The sequence below is a fragment of the Macrotis lagotis genome, chromosome 4 (assembly GCF_037893015.1).
Source record: "Macrotis lagotis isolate mMagLag1 chromosome 4, bilby.v1.9.chrom.fasta, whole genome shotgun sequence".
NCBI classification, from domain to species: domain Eukaryota; kingdom Metazoa; phylum Chordata; class Mammalia; order Peramelemorphia; family Peramelidae; genus Macrotis; species Macrotis lagotis.
In genome coordinates, this window is record NC_133661.1 from 47,097,610 (window position 1) to 47,119,865 (window position 22,256).

Consider the following 22,256-nt stretch of genomic DNA (forward strand, 5'->3'; position numbering starts at 1 on the left):
TATGATATTGCAATGAAAAGCATCTTAGGATTTTGAAAGTTCTGCCCAATTTTCTAAATGAAATTCTGTTTTCCTCTTCCTGTTCAATTCTGGGCCTAGCTCACTTTCCATGTCTGTCCAAGATACATATCATATCCCAATGGCCTAATTCAATGGATTTCCTGTCTAACTGTAAATCATATTTCTAAACAACATGCATTCTTCATCCTCTTGTTTTCTCCAGTATGAAATAGCAGGCCAGATCTCTTCTGAGTAACCATGGATGTTGGGGTGAGGCTCTGCAGGCCCTGGGGCTTGACATAGAAAGCAAAATGCCATCCATTAAAAAAGGGGCACTTGGAGAGTAGAACTGAACATTGTTAGGAAGATTGATCTGACAGCATGTGTAGGATGACTCAGTGAGGGAGAATCTGGGGGGAGGGCAGTAAGGGGGAATGGTTGGATGGATGGATGGATGGATGGATGGATGGATGGATGGGTGGGTGGGTGGGGTAGAATGGTAGAAGGATGGATGGGGTGGATGGATAGGGTGGATAAGTGGATGGATATTTGGATGGATGGATAGATGGGGTGGGATGAATGGATGGATAGATAAATGTGATGGATGGATGGATGGGCAGATGATGATGATAATAACAATAATTCAGAGGTAACATGACATAAACGGATAGAGAATCAGTTTTTGGAGTCAAGAAGACCTGGGCTAAGACTTGCCTCTGCTACATGCTTACTTAACCCTAAACGATGCTAAAGTTCCAGGTAGCAGAGAAGGTGCTCATCTATATTGGGGAGGAGGCTTTTCATCTGAGAATTCTTTACACTAATGGAAGGGCCTATTCCTTAATAATAACAATAATAATGCTTGTTATTTATATTACTTCAAGGGTTGAAATTTTACTTTCTACATAATATTTATCAGGAGTTCTTATTTTGTGTTAAAGACCCCTTTGGTCATTAGGTGAAACCATTGCTCCCTTTTCAGGGTATTGCTTTAAAATGCATAAAATAAAATACATAGGATTATAAAAGAAATCAATTTTGTTGAAATACATTTAATCAAAATATCAAAAAATTCTTAGATTCTGCCCCTGTCCAGATTAGGAGCCCCCAATCCATAGGCAAAATGTCTGACACTTTTTAAATACTTAATAAATCATCTTTCTGTCACTGTCTGTCTATTCTTTTTAACGATCTATCATCTGTAACCTAGTTTCCATCATCTCTTAATCTTTTCAACAATCTTTAGAGATAAGGAACAGAAGACATTCTTTACATCTTTAATCTGAGAAAAGTGTGGTTGAGAAAGGTTGTGACTAATCACACAACTAGTAAGTTGTGGAGACAAGATTTTACCTATGTTTCTTGTTATCTCTAGTCTACCTTTCTTTCCCCTATACCTGCCCCTCTGGATCTGAATGATGCCAGTGAAAAGCCCTGTAGAGCAGGAGGGGGCTAGGATTGGTGATGGGATTGAGGGGGAGAGAAGCTGGAAGGAAGAGGAAAGAATCAAAGGGATTGTCCGAGCCTCAGTCTGTTGATCTAAGATATAATCAAGATTGTTTCTTTATTAACCCTGGGGTGGTTCTAGAGATGCCTGTGAGGGAATCCTAGAGGAAATAGCAGCTTTTCCTTCACTTGTAGTGGTCCCTTGTCAGGCAGGATGTGGTATCAACTGAGGAAACAGTCATGAATGGAGAGGGAGAGACATCTGGCTTGAGTGGTTCTGCAGCATCCGGCTTTTGAACAGGAGGTGTTCGGGGAGGAAGTGGGGTAGTGATATGGCCTTTCCGGCCTTGGACACCTGGACAGCAAGCTGGCCCCGAAGCCACTCAGACTTCCATGCCTATACAATTAGGATTGATGGGTGCTTAGCAGTATTGATTGGCACCAGTTCCTAGTCATTTGCCTTAATCAGTTAAGGGGGGGTTCCCCAGTTAGAAGAGTAGTTCCTGCCTGTTGTAATTTCATTCCTGTTCTGGGGTGGGGTGTTGAGAAGAGTCCTCAGATCCTCGCCATCGGCAGCTAGGTGGGGGCAGTGGTTTGAGAAGTAGGCCTGGAGTTTAGGATAGACCTAAACTAAATTCAACCTCTGACACTATATTAGCTGTATAAATGACTATGCAAGTCACTTAACCTTTTTCTGCCTCATCTTCATCTGTAAAATGTGGATAGCACCTTCCTTCCAGGATTGTTATGAAGATAAAAATGGCATAAACCTCTTTAAAATGATTTATTATTATTATTATTATTAATCATCTAAACACACAAATTGGAGCAAGAATACTGCATTCTCTGTCAACTTTATCCTTGACTTGCTGTGTGACCTTGAGAAAAGATACTCCCTCCCTGTCTCTGAGCCCCTCGGAGAATGGGATGCAGTGGTAGTGGTAGGGAAGGGTAGGGTATCATTTTCATTCTGAGCCCCTGATCTGGAGGTTCAGGTCAAACCAAATAGAAGCAGAGATCTCTGGGGTCAAAATTCCAAGGTCGGTTAGTAACTGCCCTCTGATTCACGGGAGCTACCCTAGTCTCAGAATGACTGGGCTGTGGTCCCATTCATTTGTCACAACCAATTCTTGACCATGTTTCAGGGAAGACACTTTTAATATCTTTTATTATTTCCCTTTGGAGGGAGAGCTGGATATCATTAAAGAAGGGGAAATAGGTAACTTCCTTTCCATACAGCTCCATTGGATAGCTTTGTAAGGGAACAGGAGTCTTTTCCTTCCTTCTCCTTCCTCTGCCCCGCAAGCGCGCGCGCTCGCGCGCGCGTGTGTGTGTGTGTGTGTGTTTTGTGGGGTTTTGTTACCCAGTGGTATAGAGAAAAAAAAGCACTCATCTGGAAATTAGGAGCCCTAGATTTTGGTTCCAGCTTTGTTACCACCTAGCTGTGTAGCCTTGGTCAAGTCACTTTTACTACTGTCTTCATCTGTAAAGTGGGGGAGTTGGCCTAGTGAGCCTCACCTCTAAAGTCTCTTCTAGCATTCTATGATGGCAAATTCTTATTCTTCAAGGTCCTGACTAGGTACTACCACAATCACCGCATCTCTAGATCTGGAACTGCCTCTGAAGATTGTTTAATCTGATTCTTTTATTTTCCAAGTGAGGCTCTGAGATGTTGAGATTTTTTTTTGCCCAAGGTCACACAGGTGATCTTAAATCAGAGAGCCCTAACTAGGCCCTCCAAAAAGAGAGACTAGAGTCTCTCATTTCAATATGAGCTCTTCTTTGGACTAAATAACAATTTAACTCACATATGACTTCTGATAAGTAAACTCAACCTCCCTCTACTTCAGTTAACTCATCTGTAAAATGGAGATAATAATCTTCTATTTTCCAGGTTTGTTGTCAGGCTTCAATGAGACCATTTATGTGATCTAAAGTTCTATGTAAATGTCTACTATCATCATTATTATCATTCTTCCAGAAGGGAAGCTTCTTGAGGGCAGGAACAATGATTATTTTTCTTCTAAAATGGAAGCTTCTTGAGGTCAAGCACAATGTTGTTCTGAGAAAATTTGTGTATTACTAGCACCAACATAATAAATTCTTTAAAAGATTTTTTAAAAATCTTTTTAATAATGAATTTAACAAATACAAAAGCACACAGACTCAACAAATGTTTGTTTTATTGTTATTACTGTATTGGTCTGTGGTCTGTTTGAGAGGGTAGAATTATAAAATAATGAGCCTATTTTGGTAACAAATATATCCGAACTCATATGTTCAAATGAGTTGTCTTCTTCACAAATAGTCCTCCTGGCAAGCCATGCCCTGTCTGTCAGAAAACTAGTCTTGTTATTAGATTATCATGCTTTGTAAGAGTATATTTGTGCTCTGAGTGTCTAGTGTCTGGGGTGTGCGTGTGTGTGTGTGTGTGTGTGTGTGTGTGTGTGTGTGTGTCTGTGCCTGTGTGCCTGTGTGATTTGTTTCTGTTTCTGACCTGGTAGGAGACTTGGGGTAGTGCTCTGTCCATTCCTTTTTCATATTTAATCATTCACAGTTCACCTGATCACTTTAAATCTCAGACCTATAATGGAGATTGTTATAAAACTTCCCCCCCTCCTTTTTTTTAATATCTTTCCCAATCTTACTACCCCACCTGGAAAATGTTAACTCTGGAGCCTATGGGAACTTCTCCTATCCTGTGGTCCACACCCTTTAGAGTCTACTGGGAAAGAAATTACACCTAATTCAGTAAACATTGATTAAGAATTAACTGAGAAGTAGCAAGGCATTGACCTTGGGGGAAAGAAGACGAGTTCAAGTTCCACTTTTGACAGACTGGCTGTGTAGCCTTAGATAAGTCATTTAGCTTCTCAGGGCTCTAGACATCTCTCTGAGATGAAGACCTGTAAGAGACTTCACAGATCATGAGTCCAGTTTTGTAGTTGAGCAAGCCTAGGTCCAGTAAAGTTAAGAGACTTGCCCAAGATCACCTGGCTAGTAGGGGTCAGAGACAGGAGTGGTTGGTGATCAGTATTGAAAAAGGTCATTTTCTCACTGGGAGTTCCCTTAGACCAATAAAATCACAGGTCTACTCCCCCCCGCAATATTTAAGGCTCTGGATACAGAAAGAAGAAAACAACCCAGTCTCATCTACTCTGTCGTGGTGAGATTTGGGGATGGCATTTACAGGTAGAAGTTTAGTTTGCCATAAGAGTAGGATTTGAGATGGAAAGAGGAGAAAAATAGACATATTTCTTTAGGAAGATTTGAGAAGAAAATCCACAGACCATGGTAGTAGCCTTGTGATTCATCTCCTTATCTGTAGTTCCTCCTCAAATCCAACCCATCTCCTCAGCTGCCAAAGGGATCTTTCTTAAGCACAGGTCAGACCATGTCACTACTCAGTAAACCTCATTGGCTCCCTCTTACCTCCAGATCAAAGACAAAATCCTGTTTGACGTTTAGACCCTTCATTATTTGGCCCCTTCCTACCTTCCCAATCTTTTTTTTTTTAGGTTTTTGCAAGGTAAATGGAGTTAAGTGGCTTGCCCAAGGCCACACAGTTAGGTAATTATTAAGTGTCTGAAGCTGGATTTGAACTCAGGTACTCTTGATTCCAGGGCTGGTGCTCTATCCACTGCGCCACCTAGCCACCCCCTTCCCAATCTTCTTATGCTTTATTTCTTATGCTCTTTGTTTTCTAGGCCCTATTGTGCTTGCCTGATTAACTATTCTGAAGTAAGGGACAGTGATTGATAGGGGGGATCAACAAATTGAATAATCTCTTTCAAGGGCATCTGTATTTAGCAGGAGTTTCTGAAAGACAGAATGTCTTAACCCAAAGAAATGATGCTCTCATGGTGGAATTTCAGGCTGAAAAGGCAAATTGGCATTTATTTATCACCTATTTATTCATTTATTTATTTATTCATCCTTTCACTTATTTTTTCAGTCATATATGCAATTATATATCCAATATCCAATTAATTAATTGATCAAGCAAGTAATTAATTGGGAAAGAGAGAGGAACTTGGTCTTTCACATCATTCCTTTCTTCAAACATTAAGCTTTCTATTGTCAAAGTTTGCAAAGTACTTTCCTTGTATGATCTCCTTTGATCTTCACAAAACCGTTGGGCGATTGATGTTATAATTACCTCCATCAAAAAATGGGGAAAGGCATAGAGGAGTTAAGTGACTTGTCCACAGTCACACAGGTTGAAAGTATCTGAGGCTAGAGTTGAATGCAGTCCTTTCTGATTCTATAATTCCATCCTCTGCATCGCCTCATTGCCTCATTTAAGGTCGATCCTGTAGCCAACCTTGCCAGACAAGGGATGCAGAGGATGCTACTGTTTCTGATCTAATGATTATACTAATTTCTGTAGTGGTTTAAAGGTCACAAAGAATGCCACCTCACAACAACTCTGTGAAGTAGACCAGTGCATATATTATTATTATTATTCTTATTATTCCTATTTTATAGATGAGGGAATTGAGACTCTGGTATAGTAATTTGCCCAAGGTTACACAGCTAGGAAATGTTGATGGTGGGATTAGAAACCAGGTCTTCCAGTTCTGAACTCATCCAGCTTGTTGCTATGATGTCCTGTGTCCAAGCATCATACTTGGAGATCCCTAGGACAGAGAGAAGATTGGACCTTTCTGGGAGGAGGGGAAGGCATTCCTGGATTAGGATCTGTCCTGCCAGGTTGAGGCATGATACACCTGGACTTCTCCCCTGCAGTTGCTTCCCTGCAATGGGGTAAATTCTGGGTTAGGCATCTCTGAACTCTTGAGATGGGGAAAACCATTGACTCTAAAATGCTGGGGAGGGGGACAAGGTAGGAAACTGCTGGTGAGGCCAGGAAAAGAAATTGAGGCTTTCCCAGGGAACAATATGTTGTCCTCTAAGATAACAGGATCAAGCTTCCAGCCCAAGTTCAAGCTTGTTGGGTGAATGAATGACCCTCCTAAGAGAAACTGAGGCTTAGAAATGCCTTGGACTCTGGGATCCAATCTTGGGCCTCCACAGGACTGACCTTACCGATTCTTTGCTTTCAGTATACAACTAATTACTCAGTGTAGAGGACCCTTAGACGCCCCACCTGCCTCCAGAGTCTTCCTTGCTGGCTTCACATGGACTATTAGAGACTATTGCCCCTTCCAGGCTGCCTTTTAAAAACTTGAATATCCTTGTAAAGAAAAAAATAAAAGATTCTAAGTTAACAAAAATTATAATTAAAAAAGCAATAACATGGATGGAGTTTTCAGTGACCTGAATAGAAGCTCCCTAATACCAGGGAGGTGATAGTCAGGCTATATGGTTTGCCCGGGGAAGGCTGCGTCTTAGGGATACTGTTCGTTTCTGTCTGCCACATTTCAGGGCAGACTTTGAAAACATGGAGTAAACAGATGAGCTTGCCCAAAATCATGTTCAAGTGTGCCACATAGGAATCATTTCAAGTCACTGGAGAAGGGAAAGATGCAAGGGCAACAGGAAAGCTGAATTCAAGTCACCGATGGACAGAGGTTGAGATATTATTTTCAGGCTCAGTTTTAGGTCCAATTTCCTAAAGATCTGATGTGGTTCGAAAATGGAGCAGGCTGCTCTGGAGGGCAGAGTCCACTCTGAGCAGAGTCTGGATTGCCAGTGTGTGTGTGTGTGTGTGTGTGTGTGTGTGTGTGTGTGTGCGTGTGTGAATTCTGCATGACCTCATTTAGATTTGGATGGGGATTTAGAAATCATCTAGTCCAGTTCCCTCAAATAAAAAACAATGAAGAAATTTTTAAAATTTGAAAAAAAATATTCTCAGTTTACAAGTATTTATTTTTTCTCTCACATGGAGTCTGTCACCTCTCTATCAGGAGATCCAGCCTATTGGTTTTACAGATGAGGAAACTGCGTAGGGTCAGGCAATGACTTATCCAAAGTCACACATCTGTCTAATAGGTGGCAGATCTGGAGTCACTGACCCCAAATCCATGGCTTCTCTCCTCTTCTCACATATTTGAAAATGATCCTTATAATAAGCTCTTTATAGACTGACTCTGTCTCTTTCTCCTTTTCATTCTTTTTCTTTCCACCTCTTTTCTCTGGCTGCCCCGTTCTATCTTTTTTCTCTTTTTTGTCTTCTTCTCCCTTCCTCTTTCTCTATTTCTTCCTTCTGTGTTTCTTTCCTTCTCTTTCCTCCTTCTTCCTCACTCCCCCTCCTCTTCCTCCTCCTCCTTCTCTTCTCTTGTCTTCTCTCCTTCTGAATTTGTCTCTCTCCCTCCACCCCCTTTCTATGTCTGTCCCTGTTTCTGTCTTTGTTTCTCTTTTTGCCTTTCTTTCTCCCTCTTTCCTCTCTATTTCCCCCCTTCTTCCTTCCTCTTCCCCCCCTTCTCTTTCCTCTTCCCCTTTCTTCCTCCTTCTCCTTTCTCCTGTCTCCTCTCCCTCTGGGTTTTTCTCTGTCTCCATCTTTCTGCCTTTGTTTCTCTCTCCCTCCACCTCCTCTTTGTCTCTGTTCCTCTCTTCCTTTCTTCCTCCCCTTCTTCCTCCCTCTTTCCTTCCAGTTCTCTCTGTCTGTCTCTCTTTCTCTTATTTCTCATCTCCCCCTTTTCTGAGATTCTAGAAGGATTTGTTTCTGGATGGGGGTCCTGGAGGGGTGGATGGAGAGACAAGCAGGCTGGGGAGGTGGAGGGGCCGATACTTGCTCTGTTTGCCCCCTTCCCCTCTGGAGCTCTACCCTCGTCCTCAGGCCCCCTTGCTGGGGTCACTTAGATGTGGTGCATTCTGTAAGGAAAGCTCTCTCTCACCGCAGTGCCTCGCCTCCGCCCTCACACGGTCATCGAGGTGGCGCATCGAAAGTGGGTCTCCATCCAAGCCAGGCTGCACCAAACAGGGCCCGCTTTACCTGGGCCCTCTCTGTCACTCGGGCCGACTCTGGGAGGAGGCGGAGAGTGATGGCTCCTGGGGAATATGCCAGCAACCTCCAGGCTGCCTGCCTCCCAGCAGAAGGTGCCAAGGCTCGGCCTCCTCCTCCCTCCCACCCTCTCTCCCAGGAGAAGGGATGCCTGCACTGTCAGAATTCCGCATCTGTTCTGGCTCTTGGACTTGGGGGGATGGGCTTCTGACAGCCCCCTGCCCTGGCTTTTCTCCCGGATGTTTCTGCCAGTCTCCTGGCCTGAGGATCCAGGGACTCTGGCTGCCTAGTGCTCACCTGGAGTAGCTTAGGGCGAGGGGCTACCTGTCTGAAACCTTCCTGAAGAACTTTCCCCAGACTTCAGTCCGGGTCATGGAGACCTCACAATTTTTTGGGGGGGAAGTCTATGATTTCATGGATGTTTGATCTTAAGATAATAGACTATTTTTTTGAGCCGTAAGGGACCTTGAGCCTTTTTCTTTCATTTTATAGATGAGAAAAGTAAGACACAGAGAGTGGCTGACAGTTGCTTGGGGAGCTTAGAGATTAATACTAATAATAGCTATCATTTATGCTTTATGGATATTATCTCATTTAGTCACAAAACTGTGAGGTGGATGCCATTTCTCTAGATGAGCAAATTGGTGCCAAAGGACTTGTCCAGGGTCCTGAAGTCAGCAGATACCTGAGTCAGGATCTGAACTCAGATCTTCCAGACTTAGTCCAGGAGTGGGGAACTTCCACCTGAGGTCTGTATTGATCTGGTGTTGCCAAGGCAACCATAGGTGGGACTCAAAATTCAATAAATCTAGGAGTGAAATTTAGGAGTGAATTAATTAAATGTTTGATGAAATATACCCACAAATGATGTTATAGTATCTAAATGGCCCTTGGCAGACAAAAGGATCCCTACTCCTGCTCTAGTCGAATGACACAGACAATAAATGGCAGAGGCAGCACTTGAACCCTGGTCTTCTTGCCAGTGAGACCAGCTCTCTATTGCTGGTAGGCATAAGGACTATTGAGGACTATTGGCTTGCTCAGCCAGACAGCTAACCTGCCCATTCTGGGCAGATAATCCTCAGTTCATGGGCTTAAACCCACTAATGGACTGAGGTACCATCTGCCTAGGTTAGAGAAAGGTTAGCTGTCTAGGTGAGCAAACTATCAGCAGAGGCCCAAATCAGGCCATTTAATCCAACATTTATTTATTTATTTATTTATCTATTTATCTATCTATCTATTTATTTATTTATTTATTTATTTATTATTATTATTATTATTATTATTATTATTATTATTATTTTGTTTTTTGTTTTTGCAAGGCAAATGGGGTTAAGTGGCTTGCCCAAGGCCACACGGCTATGTGATTATTGAGTGTCTGAGACCGGATTTGAACCCAGGTACTCCTGACTCCAAGGCCAGTGCTTTATCCACTACACCACCTAGCCACCCCCCAACATATATTTATTAAATGTCTAGAAGACCCTTCCAGATCTTGTGTACAGAGATAAAGAAAAGGCAGTCACTGCCCTCAATGATGGCTGGGGGGCTTCTAGAACAGAGGACCTGGAGCTATTCCATTTTTCTGGACAGGGTGTTGGTGGTTGGTGACTTGGGAGTGAAAGATTGAATTCCTGGCTTTGGGGACAGTTACAGTTTACAGATTGTTGGAACATGTATTGGGTAATGGTGGTGGTGGTGGTGGTGACAGCAGCGGCAGCTAGGTGGTACAATGGAGCCAGGAGGTTCCAGCCTTGCAGTCAGGAGGACCCAAGTTCAAATCTGACATGAGACACTTCATAATTGCCTAGATTTGTGACCTTGGGGCAAGTCACCTAACCCTCATTGCCTTAAATAAAAATTAATAAAAAAAGAAAGTAGTGGTATTGTGGTGGTGTATTTCTTTCTGTTTTGGGGAGGGGGAGTTCTGTGGTGATATTTAAAATCTCCTGACCCCTAGTTTCACTTCTTTTTCTTTCTCAGTCCAGGGTAGAGGTGCGGATCCTGGCCTAACCCACACCTTATCTGGCCCAGAAGATGCTGTGGCCATCTGTGCTGGGCCCAGGAATTGGAGCCTTGCTGTTACTTGGCATGACAGGTAAGGTCAACAGGGGAGGGAGGATGGGGAAGGAAGGATTCTGGGTCTTTGGAAGGATGGGTTGAGAATGAGAGATGAGGAACTCCTAGAGGACAGCAGGCCATGGCCTACAGTGCTAAACAGGAAGCCCTCACCTAGCAGGTGCTGAGGAAAGTGTTAGCTGGCACCATGATAACATTGGTCTTGGAATTAGGAAGACCTGGGTTCAAATCCTTCCATACTTATTAGGTGCATGACCCTAGATAAATCATTAACTTCTTACTTGTTGGTAAGATGGGGATAATCATACTCCAGTGACCAATCTAAGGATTAAATAAGAGTGTAAAGAGTTTGGCAAAGCTCAAGGTAGTCTCAATGTGAATTATTAGTGCTAATGTCATATTATGATCATTAAAAGACAGAAATGGATGAAGAGTTGGGCTTGAGGCCAGGAAGCCTGGGTTTGAGGCTCACCAGAGAAAGAGGGGGCTCTGGGCATCTCTCTGAGGACAAGATGAAGAGGGGCCTGAGCTGCAGGGGTAGAAGGAGAGTCCTCATAGGAAGAGTATCAGCAATGTAGGATGGACTGCCAAAGTGAGGGAGCAAAGACTGTCGGCGAGAGAGAGGAGAGAGGAGAGAGGAGAGAGAGACAGAGAGACAGAGAGACAGAGAGAGGAAAGAAGAGAGACAAGGGGGAGAGAGACAGAGAAACAGAATGAGAGAGAGAGAGAGAGGGGAGAGACAGAGAGAGACAGGGAGACAGGGAGAGAGACAAAAACAGACAGAGAGGAGAGAGAGAGAGAGAGAGAGAGAGAGAGAGAGAGAGAGAAGAGAGACAAGGGGGAGAGAGACAGAAAAACAGAATGAGAGACAGACAGACATACAGAGAGACAGAGTCAGTCAGAGTCCTGGGGGCGCGGGGGGGGGGCAGGTCATTGGTCATTGAGACCCTGAGCCGCCTCTGCTCCATCACTGCAGACCTTTGGTCTTCCCTAAGCCTTTAGCGTCCTCTGGTGGTGGTCGTGGGAATGACGCTCTTCCAGCTCTCCCAGGTTCTCTCTCTCTCTCTCTCTCTCTCTCTCTCTCTCTCTCTCTCTCTGGCATCCGGACATGGGTCAAGTGCCTGAAGATCAGGGGATGGGTGTGGGGGGCATTGGAAAACCTTAAGGACCCTTCTTTCTCTCTCTCCTGCTTCCCTACCCTCTCCCTGATTCTCAACTCCCACCCCTCCAACTTCTGATTTCTGGCACAATGGAAAGACCAATGGAGCCATAAAAGACCTGAATTCAAATTCTACTTTTCTTTTTGATTACTACTAGGTGACTTTGGGCAAACCACATCCCTACCCAATAAAGTGAGAAGATTGTCTCTCAAATCTATGATCTGAGCCCTTTAATGGGGGAGGGAGTAGTAGGGGCTTGACCCTAGTGTCTCTCATCTCTTTCCTAGACAGACCCCAAATCAAGGCCAGATTGTTCAGGGAGTCTAAGCAGGAGAGGGCCAGTTCTGGGCTCTGGGTTCTAGGGAGGGTGCCCTAGGCTGAGATAAGGACATCGCAAGAGATGTCAGAGATTTTAAACTGGAAAGGACTTTAGAGATCATGGCATGCCGCCTCTTCATTTTACAGTGAAGGAAACTGAGGTGGTGCAGTGGTTTCCCCAACATGTTGGTAATGATTACTAGGTAGCCTTTGAACCCAGATCCTCTGGGTCCAAATCTATTGCTTTTTTAAAAATCCTACTCCACTGTCTATTAGGGAAATTCAAAGACTTTTGCTTTGAGAGCAGAATGAAAAGGGCAGGGAGAGACGGGAGGTGAATAGCAGGGTGAGGGAGTAGGAGGAAAGGACCAAGCTGGTGGAGAGGACCTGCCTGCATTGGTCCTTCTTCAGCTCAGATGCTGGAGGGGTCCCAGGGAGGGCTCTCCAGGAGAAGCTTGTGGCTCAGTAACTACACTCATTCCCCCCCCCCCCCTCGCCCTTTAGGTGCGGTGGAGATCATGGTCCCCGATGAGCCTGTGGTGGCGATGGTGGACTCAAATGCCACCTTGCCTTGCTCCTTCCTGCCTGGCCCCAACTTCACCCTTGCCCAACTCAGCCTCATCTGGCAGCTGACAGACACCAAGCGGCTGGTCCATAGCTTCAGTCAGGGCCAGGACCAGCTGGCTGACCAGGGCAGTGCCTATGCCAACCGGACTGCCCTCTTCTATGACCAGCTGGCACAAGGCAACGTCTCCCTCCTGCTGCACCACGTGCAAATCGCCGACGAGGGCAGCTTCACCTGCTTCGTGCAGATCCAGCACTACAGCAGCGCTGCCGTCAGCCTGCAGGTGGCTGGTGAGACCGGGGGGAGCAGTGGGGAGGGGGCTCCTTCCTTCATCCTCACTGTCTCTAAAGTGTCTATGAATTTTAAAAAATATTTTGATATCTATTTCAGTATGCTTGGTTTCCTTTATAAGCCTATGCATTTTCTTGCATGCATTTAGAAAACATTATTCTGAAAAGGCTTTGGGGGCTTCGGTAGATTGCAAAAGCCTCTGTGGCCAAGAACATTAAAAATTCTTCCTCCTGTTTTTCCTCCCCACGTGCACCGTTCTTGCCCTCGCTGTCCCAGACTCCTGACCGTGTAGATGTCTTCCCTTGTCCTCTAATCAGTGACCTCTGCTCTCTCCAGCATCCTACTCCAAGCCCAGCATGACCCTGGAGCCCACCAAGGACTTGAAGCCAGGAGACACGGTCATCATCACCTGTTCCAGCTATGGCGGCTACCCAGAGGCTGAGGTGATCTGGCGGGATGGTCTGGGGGCAACCCTGGCCGACAACGTGACGACCTCCCATCTGGCTAACTCGGAGGGGCTCTTCGATGTGCTCAGTGTGCTGAGGGTCACACTGGGAGCCAATGGCACCTACAGCTGCTTGGTGCGCAACACGGTGTTACAGGAAGAGGCCTTTGGCGTGGTCATCATCACAGGTCAGGGGGCAAGCCAGGCTTGGTGTGGGGCAGTGGTCAGGGGGGCAGCTCTGGGGTTGGGGCAGGTCCCATCACCTCCTGCCGCCTCTTGTCCTGACTCCCTGGGATGGGGGCAGTCTGTTTTGAAACCTCAGCAGTCTAGTAGAGACAGATTGCCAGCCTTGGATTCAGGAAGCATGGGGTTTAAATCTTACTTCAGATCCTTCCCTCTTTGGCTCTGGCTCACAACTCTCAGCCTCAGTTTCCTTAACTATAAAATGAGAAGATGGGATGTGGTCTCACTTAAGATCCCTTTCAGTTCAAAATCTAAGACACTTAAACTTTAAAAATTATATATTTTAGAAAATGATATATTTTTATCTATATAAATAAGATATTATTACTTGTCTAATACTCAGTGATTTGAACAAAGAGAGTGGGATAATGGCAACCCAAACCTGACCAGACAGAGGGCTTTGAGAAAGACTTTACTGAGTAAATAAGTTTATCTGTAATGATAGGGCCAAGGCCAATGATTTCTTCTGTGAGAAAGCTCCCTTTTTCCAATGTAGGTCACCATCCTCTCTGAACTTACAGTCTTCTTAGAGTCTAGGCAGCTATCCCGACATAACACAGTTAGAATATACTGGCCCTTCCTGGCTTCAAAATCAACTCTGTCCATTAAACTCAACAAATCCTAGCAACTCTGAGGATACCTGCTTGGATACCATGACATGGTGTGGAGTGATCCTTTCTCCAAGGTCACCCAAGTGGAGCCCAAGACCCACTTGGGTTGGAAGGTGTGCTTGCCACATTGGGAAGGGTGCAGCATCAAAATGACTGGTGGTGGGACTCTGGCTATGGTTGCTCTCAGGGATCATTTGCTGTCTCTTCAGAGGCTGGGGCATGTAGTGGTGGTGGAAGCAGCCACCCCAGTGGAATCCTAGCCCAGGTCCTTAAACATTAATATCCTCCAAATTCCCAGGTTGTGTTTAATATACTATTTGAACAACCTTTTTTGTCCCTCTCCCATCCATTATCTCATTTATAAACAGAACATAAAGAGTTCATGAGAAAAAGTACTTGAAAGCAATCTGATATTACCCAGCCCCACCATCCCAAACACATCTCATTGGTTGACTTAGTAAACCCTTTCTTCTCAGAGAGAAAAAAAAGATGAATTTTAGCCTTTTCTTCACATTGGAATCATCACAATTTCCAATCCAGCCAGCATCTAACCCTGTATTTTTTCCTGTTACCCCACTGTAAAGGAATATTATATTTGTGTTGCCTCTAATTATGGTCACTTAAATACTTTTACAAGATTTTAAAAAATTGTTATTTATTTTTGGTTTTACACTGTATTCATTTCTGAAGATTTTCCTCTACCTCTTCTTCACATAGCCTGTGAGCCATCTCTTGTCAGAGATAGTGAGAGAGAGACAAGACAGAGAGATGAGAAAGAGAAAGAGAGAGAGAGAGAGAGAGAGAGAGAGAGAGAGAGAGAGAGAGAGAGAGAGAGAAGACAGAGAGAGACACAGAGAGAGTCATAGACAGAGACAGGGAAAAAACAGAGAGAGAGAGAGAATGAAAAAAAGTAAAAAAAGACAAAAATGACAGCTTGGCAAAACCAACATAAACTGATATAAATACATAACTGAATCTGATTATATTTTCATATTTCACACCCATAGTCCAGCACCTCTGTGAAGAAGGCAGGAGGATTATTTGCAGGCTGTTATTCTTTTGTCAGCAGCCTCTCTGATCAGGGCTTAAGGTTCTTTCTTGGGGCGTACAAGTATGGGACTCCTATTCCCCTCCTCAAATGCAACAATAAAAGCCTCCCCACTTAGCCTGGTATCTGAAGGCTTACAGCTGCTTCTTACCTTGGGCCTCCCTCTTATCCAGGCTCCCTCTCTCTGGGTCACTGTCCTAGAATAAGAGGAAAAACCAAGTTCAGCCACGTCTGGCTGAGGAGACACATGTCCCTCCTAGCTCCTCAAGCCTGGGCACCTGTGTCTGGCCTCCATGCCCACTCAGGTCCTCCATTTTCAAATAGTCTGGATTTTCCTTTGGGTTTTCTCCCCTTTTCTGACCAGCTAAGGCAAAAGCTTCCCTTAAGGGAAGGGAGGTCTGTCTGTCTAGTGCTTGGTTTCCCACTGGACAGAGTACATCTCACATTCTAAGTTTCACGTCTACTGGCCTCTCTGCTCTCTCTACTTCTGAAGAAGTCTTACAACACTCTGATTTATTCTCGTCCTCTCCCTTTCCTTTCTGATTTCTTCTCCTGCCCATCTCTAGTGCCTGGATCTCTTCTTCACCTTGAACCAAGTGCCTTTTCAATGGTTCTTTTATGCATCCACCTTCCTCTTTGGGGATGATCTGGGTTCACTGCTCAGATGGAATAGAGTTGACTTTCTGGAGGGGGACTAGTTCTGGAAAGGGAGGAGTGGTTGGTGATCCTCATCTGCCATTCATTTCTTCCACTACTCTTCAGTCTCATGATGCCAACCTCAGTCAGTGCTCTGGGCTCTACTGGCTGGGACACCCTTTATACTTTGTTCTTCCCACTTCATTTACAAGCTAATAAAGAGCCATTTTTAGCACATTGGATCTGGGGTGCTCTCTGTACTGGCCATAGGGACAGACTTGGGTTTGAGGGGTGGGAAAGAATTGTTTTGGTGGGATCAGACCTGTGAATTCCAGAAGTGGGATAGCTCTCCTGGATCCTCCCAGGGAGGTGGTTGCTATCTGCTTTTAAAGAACCCTATGATCACTTGGGAGGGCTCGGTGCTTGAAGGTCTCTCCTCTTCCTCATGTCCCTTCCCCCTACAGGACAGGTGATGCCGTTCCCGCCTGAGGCCCTTTGGGTGACTGTGGGGCTTTCTGTCTGTCTTCTGGGGCTGCTGATAGCCCTTGCCTATGTGTGTCGGAAGAAGATAAAGCAGAGCTGTGAGGAAGAGAATGCAGGTGAGAGTTTGGGGTGAGGGAAAGGAGGTATGTGATTGACACATGAATATGGAAGTATGTGAGCATGAGTGTGAATGAGTGGGTCTGTGTATCTAAACATGCAAGGGTGTGAGTGTGTGTATGAGTGTGCTTGAGTGGGTGTATGTGTCTGAGTGTGGAAGTGGGGTCCTGGGGTTCATAATGATCAGCAGGTTGGGAGAGAGGCAAAGCATCAGAATGACTGAGGACAGCCTTAGAAGCAGCAAGAACCAGCCTTGAGGTCTACAGCTATATGGATCAGGAGCAAACTTCTCAGATTCTTCTCACCCTGATTCCCTCACCCATAAAACAAGGATGATCTCAAACTGGGTGGGATCACCCCCATGCTGCCTGCCAAACTCCACAAGTGCCTCCGATATGTAACCTGAGAAGAATTCTATAGGGTCAGCCGTGGGGGGAAAACCACTTGCATTCAAGGTCTCTTCATGATCCATTGCCTTGGTGACCCAGACACCCCTTTAAGACTCTAAGTCACAGATGAGTCCTTGTTTTTATCAGTGGAGGGAGTTTTCACACCAGGAATTCCCCACATGTATCATGTCATGGGTTTAGATTAGGCCTAATAGGGGCGGTTAGGTGGTGCAGTGGATAGAGCGCTGGTCCTGGAGTCAGGAGGACTTGAGTTCAGATCAAGTCACTGAATGCCATTGCCTTAAATAAAAAAAAAACCACTAGATTAGGCCTACTGGGGTGGGTTTAGGGAAACTGGAGTTGGGGCTCTTGGGATCACATTATCTTCCTTCCTTGGAGAATGAGGGAAGACTAAGTGGGGGCAAAGGTCAGACCAGAACAATGATCCTTTTTTTATGAGTCCCATAGGATTCCCAGCAACAGCCCTGCCCTTCATCTTCAGGCCCTGTTGCAGTTGATTTAATTTGCAAGCATTGACTGCACATGCAATATTGAGAGGGTTTGGGGTATAATATCAGGGTCATGGTCCTTGCCAGGCTCCCTAACCCAACTGTGTTTCTTCATCAAAGCACCCCAAATCCTCAGATGTCCACACCAATCACTGAACGGGCCTGTATTGAGGCTCCCTCTTTCCCTCTGGGGCAAGGTGAAAACACCCATGTGCCCTCAGTCTGCTGGTGAAATGAGATGCAGGTAGACAGTTAAATGATAAGTCCATTGGTGAGTGGTACAGGTGGCAAGCCCTGGTGCCCAGGGAGCCCCTTGTCGGGCCCAGGAGATAAGAGCTGCACAGGAACCAATTAGAGAGCAATTTAATATCATTGAGAGAGTCTCAAGATCCATGTTCTGTAGGAGGATTCCAAAACAAAGACAGGTCAATGAAGGGAGGTCTTCCTGGAGGAGAAGGGGGCACTTGAGGTGAGTCCCTAGAGGACAGAAAGGATTTGAGAGCAGGGAGCAGCGTGACCAAAGGTCACAGGTTTAGAGATGGAAGGTTCTTTGGAGGTCATCTGGTTTCCCCCCCTCATTTGCCTGTGAAGAATTGGAGGTCTTAAGAGATTCAACAATTTATCTGAAGTCATACAGGTAGAAAAGAGCAGGGTCGGGAATGGAGCCCTGACCATCCAACTCTAGAAGTCGTACCTTTCCACTGGACAACACCAATATGGTGGCAGCAATGAGTGTGGCTTGTTCAGGGGCTGGAAATAGGGCAGGTGCCCATTGTCAGACTCAGTGACTTTCCCTGACTCCTGGGCTTTTTGTGTTGGGGCTGGCCAGCCTTGTAATCAGAAGAGAACCCCTTAGAGGTGAAAATATAGTGAGCATCTAATTCATTTGCAAATGAGGTTACATTGAAGGAATGGCTGCTCTGTTGGATGACACAGGCAGAACCCAGAGGGAGCTGAAGGTGCTGAAACATTGGGCTAAAAAACACAAGATGAATTCCATCATGAATTAAAGCATTCCTGCACTCATGTTCAAAAGATCAATTGTTCAAATATACAACATGGGAAAAGCACAACTTGACCACCGCCCATGGGAAAGAACTGGAGGCGTTAAGTGACTGCAGACTTAATATGGCGCTTCCTGAAGGCAAGGGTCGTTCCTTGCTTGTCTTCTCATCCCTAACACTCAATGCTATGCCAACACATAGTAGGCACCTGATAAGGCAGATAGATGGGTGAGAAGAGAGGAAGTGACTTACTTGGAGACAGGAGGTCTTGAGTTCTATTCCTGCCCCACCCTTGCTAACTGTTTGACTCTCATAGAGTCACTTAAATGACCTCAGTTTTTTCATCTGCCAAATAGAGATAATAATGGCACCTCTACTTATAGGGTTCTTATCAAGATCAAATAATATAATATATATGTTTACATATACACATATAATATACACATACACATGTGTAAAAAATCATTTTGTAAAACTTAAAAAAGCATGATTATCCTAATAAAGCTTGTTGATTGATTAAATAAGAGAATATCACATGAAATTTATTGACCCCTCCCTGGTTCTCTGCAGTGTCTCTAAGCCTTGGCTGCAGCTTCTGACTCAGTCCCTGTAGAGACATTTTTTCTTTCTGCCTCTCTGGGAAGCATCTTCTGCAGTGTTTCCCAATGTAGACTTTTCAGTCTTATCTTCCCAAGTGAGTGTATCCATTTTCAGGCTGTGATGCTGCACATTAGAGATGGGGGAGATGGGGTGGTCTCGTTGGACCCTTTTCAGATGAAAGACTGAAGTGTCACTTTGAATTCTGGGGGCTACATTTAGGACGGACCCTGGCAAACTGGAGCATCTTCAGACAAGAAAGATGAGGGAGGGCAGTGAGGGAGCTTGAAACCACTTCAGAGGGGGATTGGTCGAAGGAAAGAAAGATGTTTGATCTGCTGAGGGCAAGATTTGGGGTGGATTGGGAGATGTGGTAATTGTCTTCCACTATCTGCCTACTTGAACTGTGGAAGAAGCCCCAGGCTTACCCTGCTTGGCCATAGAGGGCAGAGCTAAGCAAAGCCGTCATTGTGATTGACCGTAATTGCAACATTCTGCCTCGGTGTTTTCAGACCAGTTCTCGGTGGCCATCCTTGGTTTATCCCTTGCTCCAGAGTTTGGCTCCTTTCGAATCAAATTTTTATTGGCCTTCTTTGCAGTCATGTACAGTATTCTTCTGGTTCTAATTTGTTAAATTCAGCATCAGCAGATACACATCTTCCCTTGTTTCTCTAATCCTTCAACTAGGTCATTTCCTACTGCATAATTGTATTGTGTGGTCTCCACACACCCCAGTGTGTTCAGATGCTCCCCAGGACAGACTCGTTGTCAGTTTTTTTCTTCTATGAATATTTTGGATCTTTGTTAATATCTATGACCTTTTTGAAGACCATGCCCAATAGGGAGAACAGAATGACCTCCTTCTGACTTCAGGTAAAGCAAATCCAGGCCAAGGAGGAGGAGATTGAGTTTGGAGAGGACAAAGCCCAGTCTTGATGAAGGCAGTGCCAGTGAGTTCCAAGGAGGATTGGCCTATAGCTCCAAACAAATCCTGCTTTGTGGCTCACTCCCATCCTTCTCATTCTGTCTTGTTATATGTAGTCATATGGTTATATAGTCATGTACATAGTTTTTAGTTATGTTTATAATTATGAACATTTCTGGTGGATACGCCCTGAAGGAGCAAAAGAATCTCAGGAGGAAAGCCTTTGGGCAGATGTAAGTGTTGGGGTGCAATTGGAGAGGAGGTGATGGAAGCATGATTAGACCAGCACCCTTGCTTGTATGGGAAGGAATTTATGAATTCCTTGCATCCTTATCTGCCACAGGGCCAGTATCAATTCTCAAAGTCCCAGGACAGCCCTGCTCTCACTTGGGTGTGACTTAAGGTCACTTTTAAGTTCTCTGGCCCCATCTAATGCCCTCTGATGCCTGGTTATTTTCTGGTTTACAATTCATCCTTCAGATCAGAATCTCCTTCAAGGAGGAATAGGCTTGGGGCAGCTAGGTGGTACAGTAGATAGAGCACTGGCCCTGGAGTCAGGAAGACCTGAGTTCAAATTCAGCCTCAGATACTTAATAATTGCCTATCTGTGTGACCTTGGGCAAGTCTCTTAATCCCATTGCCTTACACAAATAGATAGATAGAGAAAGTAGGAATAGGCTTTTCCCAAGAGTATAGGAGAAAAGAGGTCTACATCTGTATCTATATCTATATCTGTATGTATTTACACACATACATATATGTATGTATTTACACACATACATATATATGCATATACATGTATGTGTATTTTTCTCACTCAAATAATTTTAGTTTTTTCTTAATAAGCCTATCATTTATTTATTTATTTATTTTTAACCCTTGTTAAAAAATTTTGAGTTCTGAATTCTCTTCCTCCTTCCAGTTCTTCCCCAATCTCTTTGAGAAGGCAAGCAATATTATATCAATTAGACATGGGAAATCAGGCAAAACATTTCTATCTTACAGGCTAAATATATAATGAAGGAATGAATCATGGATGAATAAATGGAGGCTGTGTGGATGGATGAGTGGATAAGTGAATTAATGGATAGAAAGGAAAGAGAAAAAAAAGAGAACAGAGTGGGTACAGGCTGGATGGAGGGACAACTGAATAAGAGATTCATAGGTGGGTGTATGAATGGAACTTGAATGAATGGATGAATTAATGAAAGGGTGGGTAGATAGGTGACTGTACCCATCCATCGAACTCTGGACCCTGGTAACAAAGAAGAAAATCATTCAAAATTCTAGTCTCTATCTCCTAGCTGACTTTTAGATAGTTCAAACTCTTGGACCCTTACTCCCTGCCCTTCTCCCCCTCTCCCCCAAATTTGTTTGCTATACATCCTGGTGGGGAAGTTCAGTGCCCAGAGAGGGGCTGAGGAGGAGAAAGATCTCTCACCATGATGTCTTTCAGGAGCTGAGGACCAGGATGGGGATGGAGAAGGATCCAAGACAGGTAAATCTAATCTAATTACTGTTCTTCCTAAGAGATGTAGAGGGGAGAAACAATGTATGAGGCTAGTATTGAGAAAAAGGAAAGTTTCCATTGTTGGCTTGCGATAAAACCTCAATGTCCAGAGGAGTCTAACTGACCAAAGGTCCATTTTTGCCACCTCCATCATCAGCTGTGTCTCCTAGTCTGATAAGCAGTAACTCTCAGACATTATCATGTCTTCTAGACATTATGGTACACCTATGCTTAGGGATGGCAAATTTGGGTTTAATTCTATAATTAAACTAAAAATAGATCAAAGCAATGCTAATTAATTTCCATTTCACCTTTAATGTATGAGCCACCAATTTAGATCTAACTGGTGGTACAGTTGACAGAACTTTGAGCCCCCCAAGTCAGGAAGACCTGAGTTCAAATACAGCCTCCAAGACTTATTAGTGGTAGGACCCTTTAATTTCCTCAACTTTAAAAGACAGAGTTGAATAGGGATGAACCTCCCAGATCTAAAATTCTATGAACATACCTTGGAGCACAGCGGTGCATCCTAGCTTAGGAATCAGGAAGTCTGACCTTTCATCCTGAATGACCTTGGGCAAGTCCTTCAAACTCTGTGGGCCAGTTTTCCTATTATTTAAAAGAGGCATAATAAAATAGCTCTCCTGCCCACCTCCCTGGGCTATCTTGAGGATAAAGTAAGACCTCATAAAAAGGAACAATGTAGAATGAAATAAAAATTGTAATGAAGATGATAATTTTCTGACAAATTTATGATATTTCTAGGTTTGTAAAGCATTTGAATTTACATTATTTCATTTGATCCTCACAGCATCCCTGGGGGAGGGGATTGTTCTCATACCTTTTTGCAGACAGATTAGCCATGAGTGACCGAGACAGTCTTGAACTTGGGTCCTCCAGAGTTCAAGAATTGCTTCTCTGAGGTTTTATTCAAGTCAAGTTTGAGGAGTGGGAGGAGAGTGTGACCAGT

The 22,256-nt window shown here is 44.4% G+C and overlaps 1 protein-coding gene across 3 annotated transcripts in view; it reads left to right on the forward strand.

Annotated features, from left to right (window-relative positions):
• The window catches only part of CD276 (CD276 molecule), an 82,919-nt gene that overhangs the window by 54,926 nt on the left and 5,737 nt on the right, over nt 1-22,256 (forward strand). For all 3 annotated transcript variants that reach the window (XM_074232676.1, XM_074232678.1, XM_074232677.1), the window contains 5 exons: nt 10,340-10,454; nt 12,418-12,768; nt 13,106-13,402; nt 16,217-16,351; nt 21,233-21,274. In XM_074232676.1, coding sequence (XP_074088777.1) covers nt 10,394-10,454; nt 12,418-12,768; nt 13,106-13,402; nt 16,217-16,351; nt 21,233-21,274 — 886 coding nt within the window. In that variant the 5' untranslated portion in view covers nt 10,340-10,393. The remainder of the gene's footprint in view (nt 1-10,339; nt 10,455-12,417; nt 12,769-13,105; nt 13,403-16,216; nt 16,352-21,232; nt 21,275-22,256) is intronic.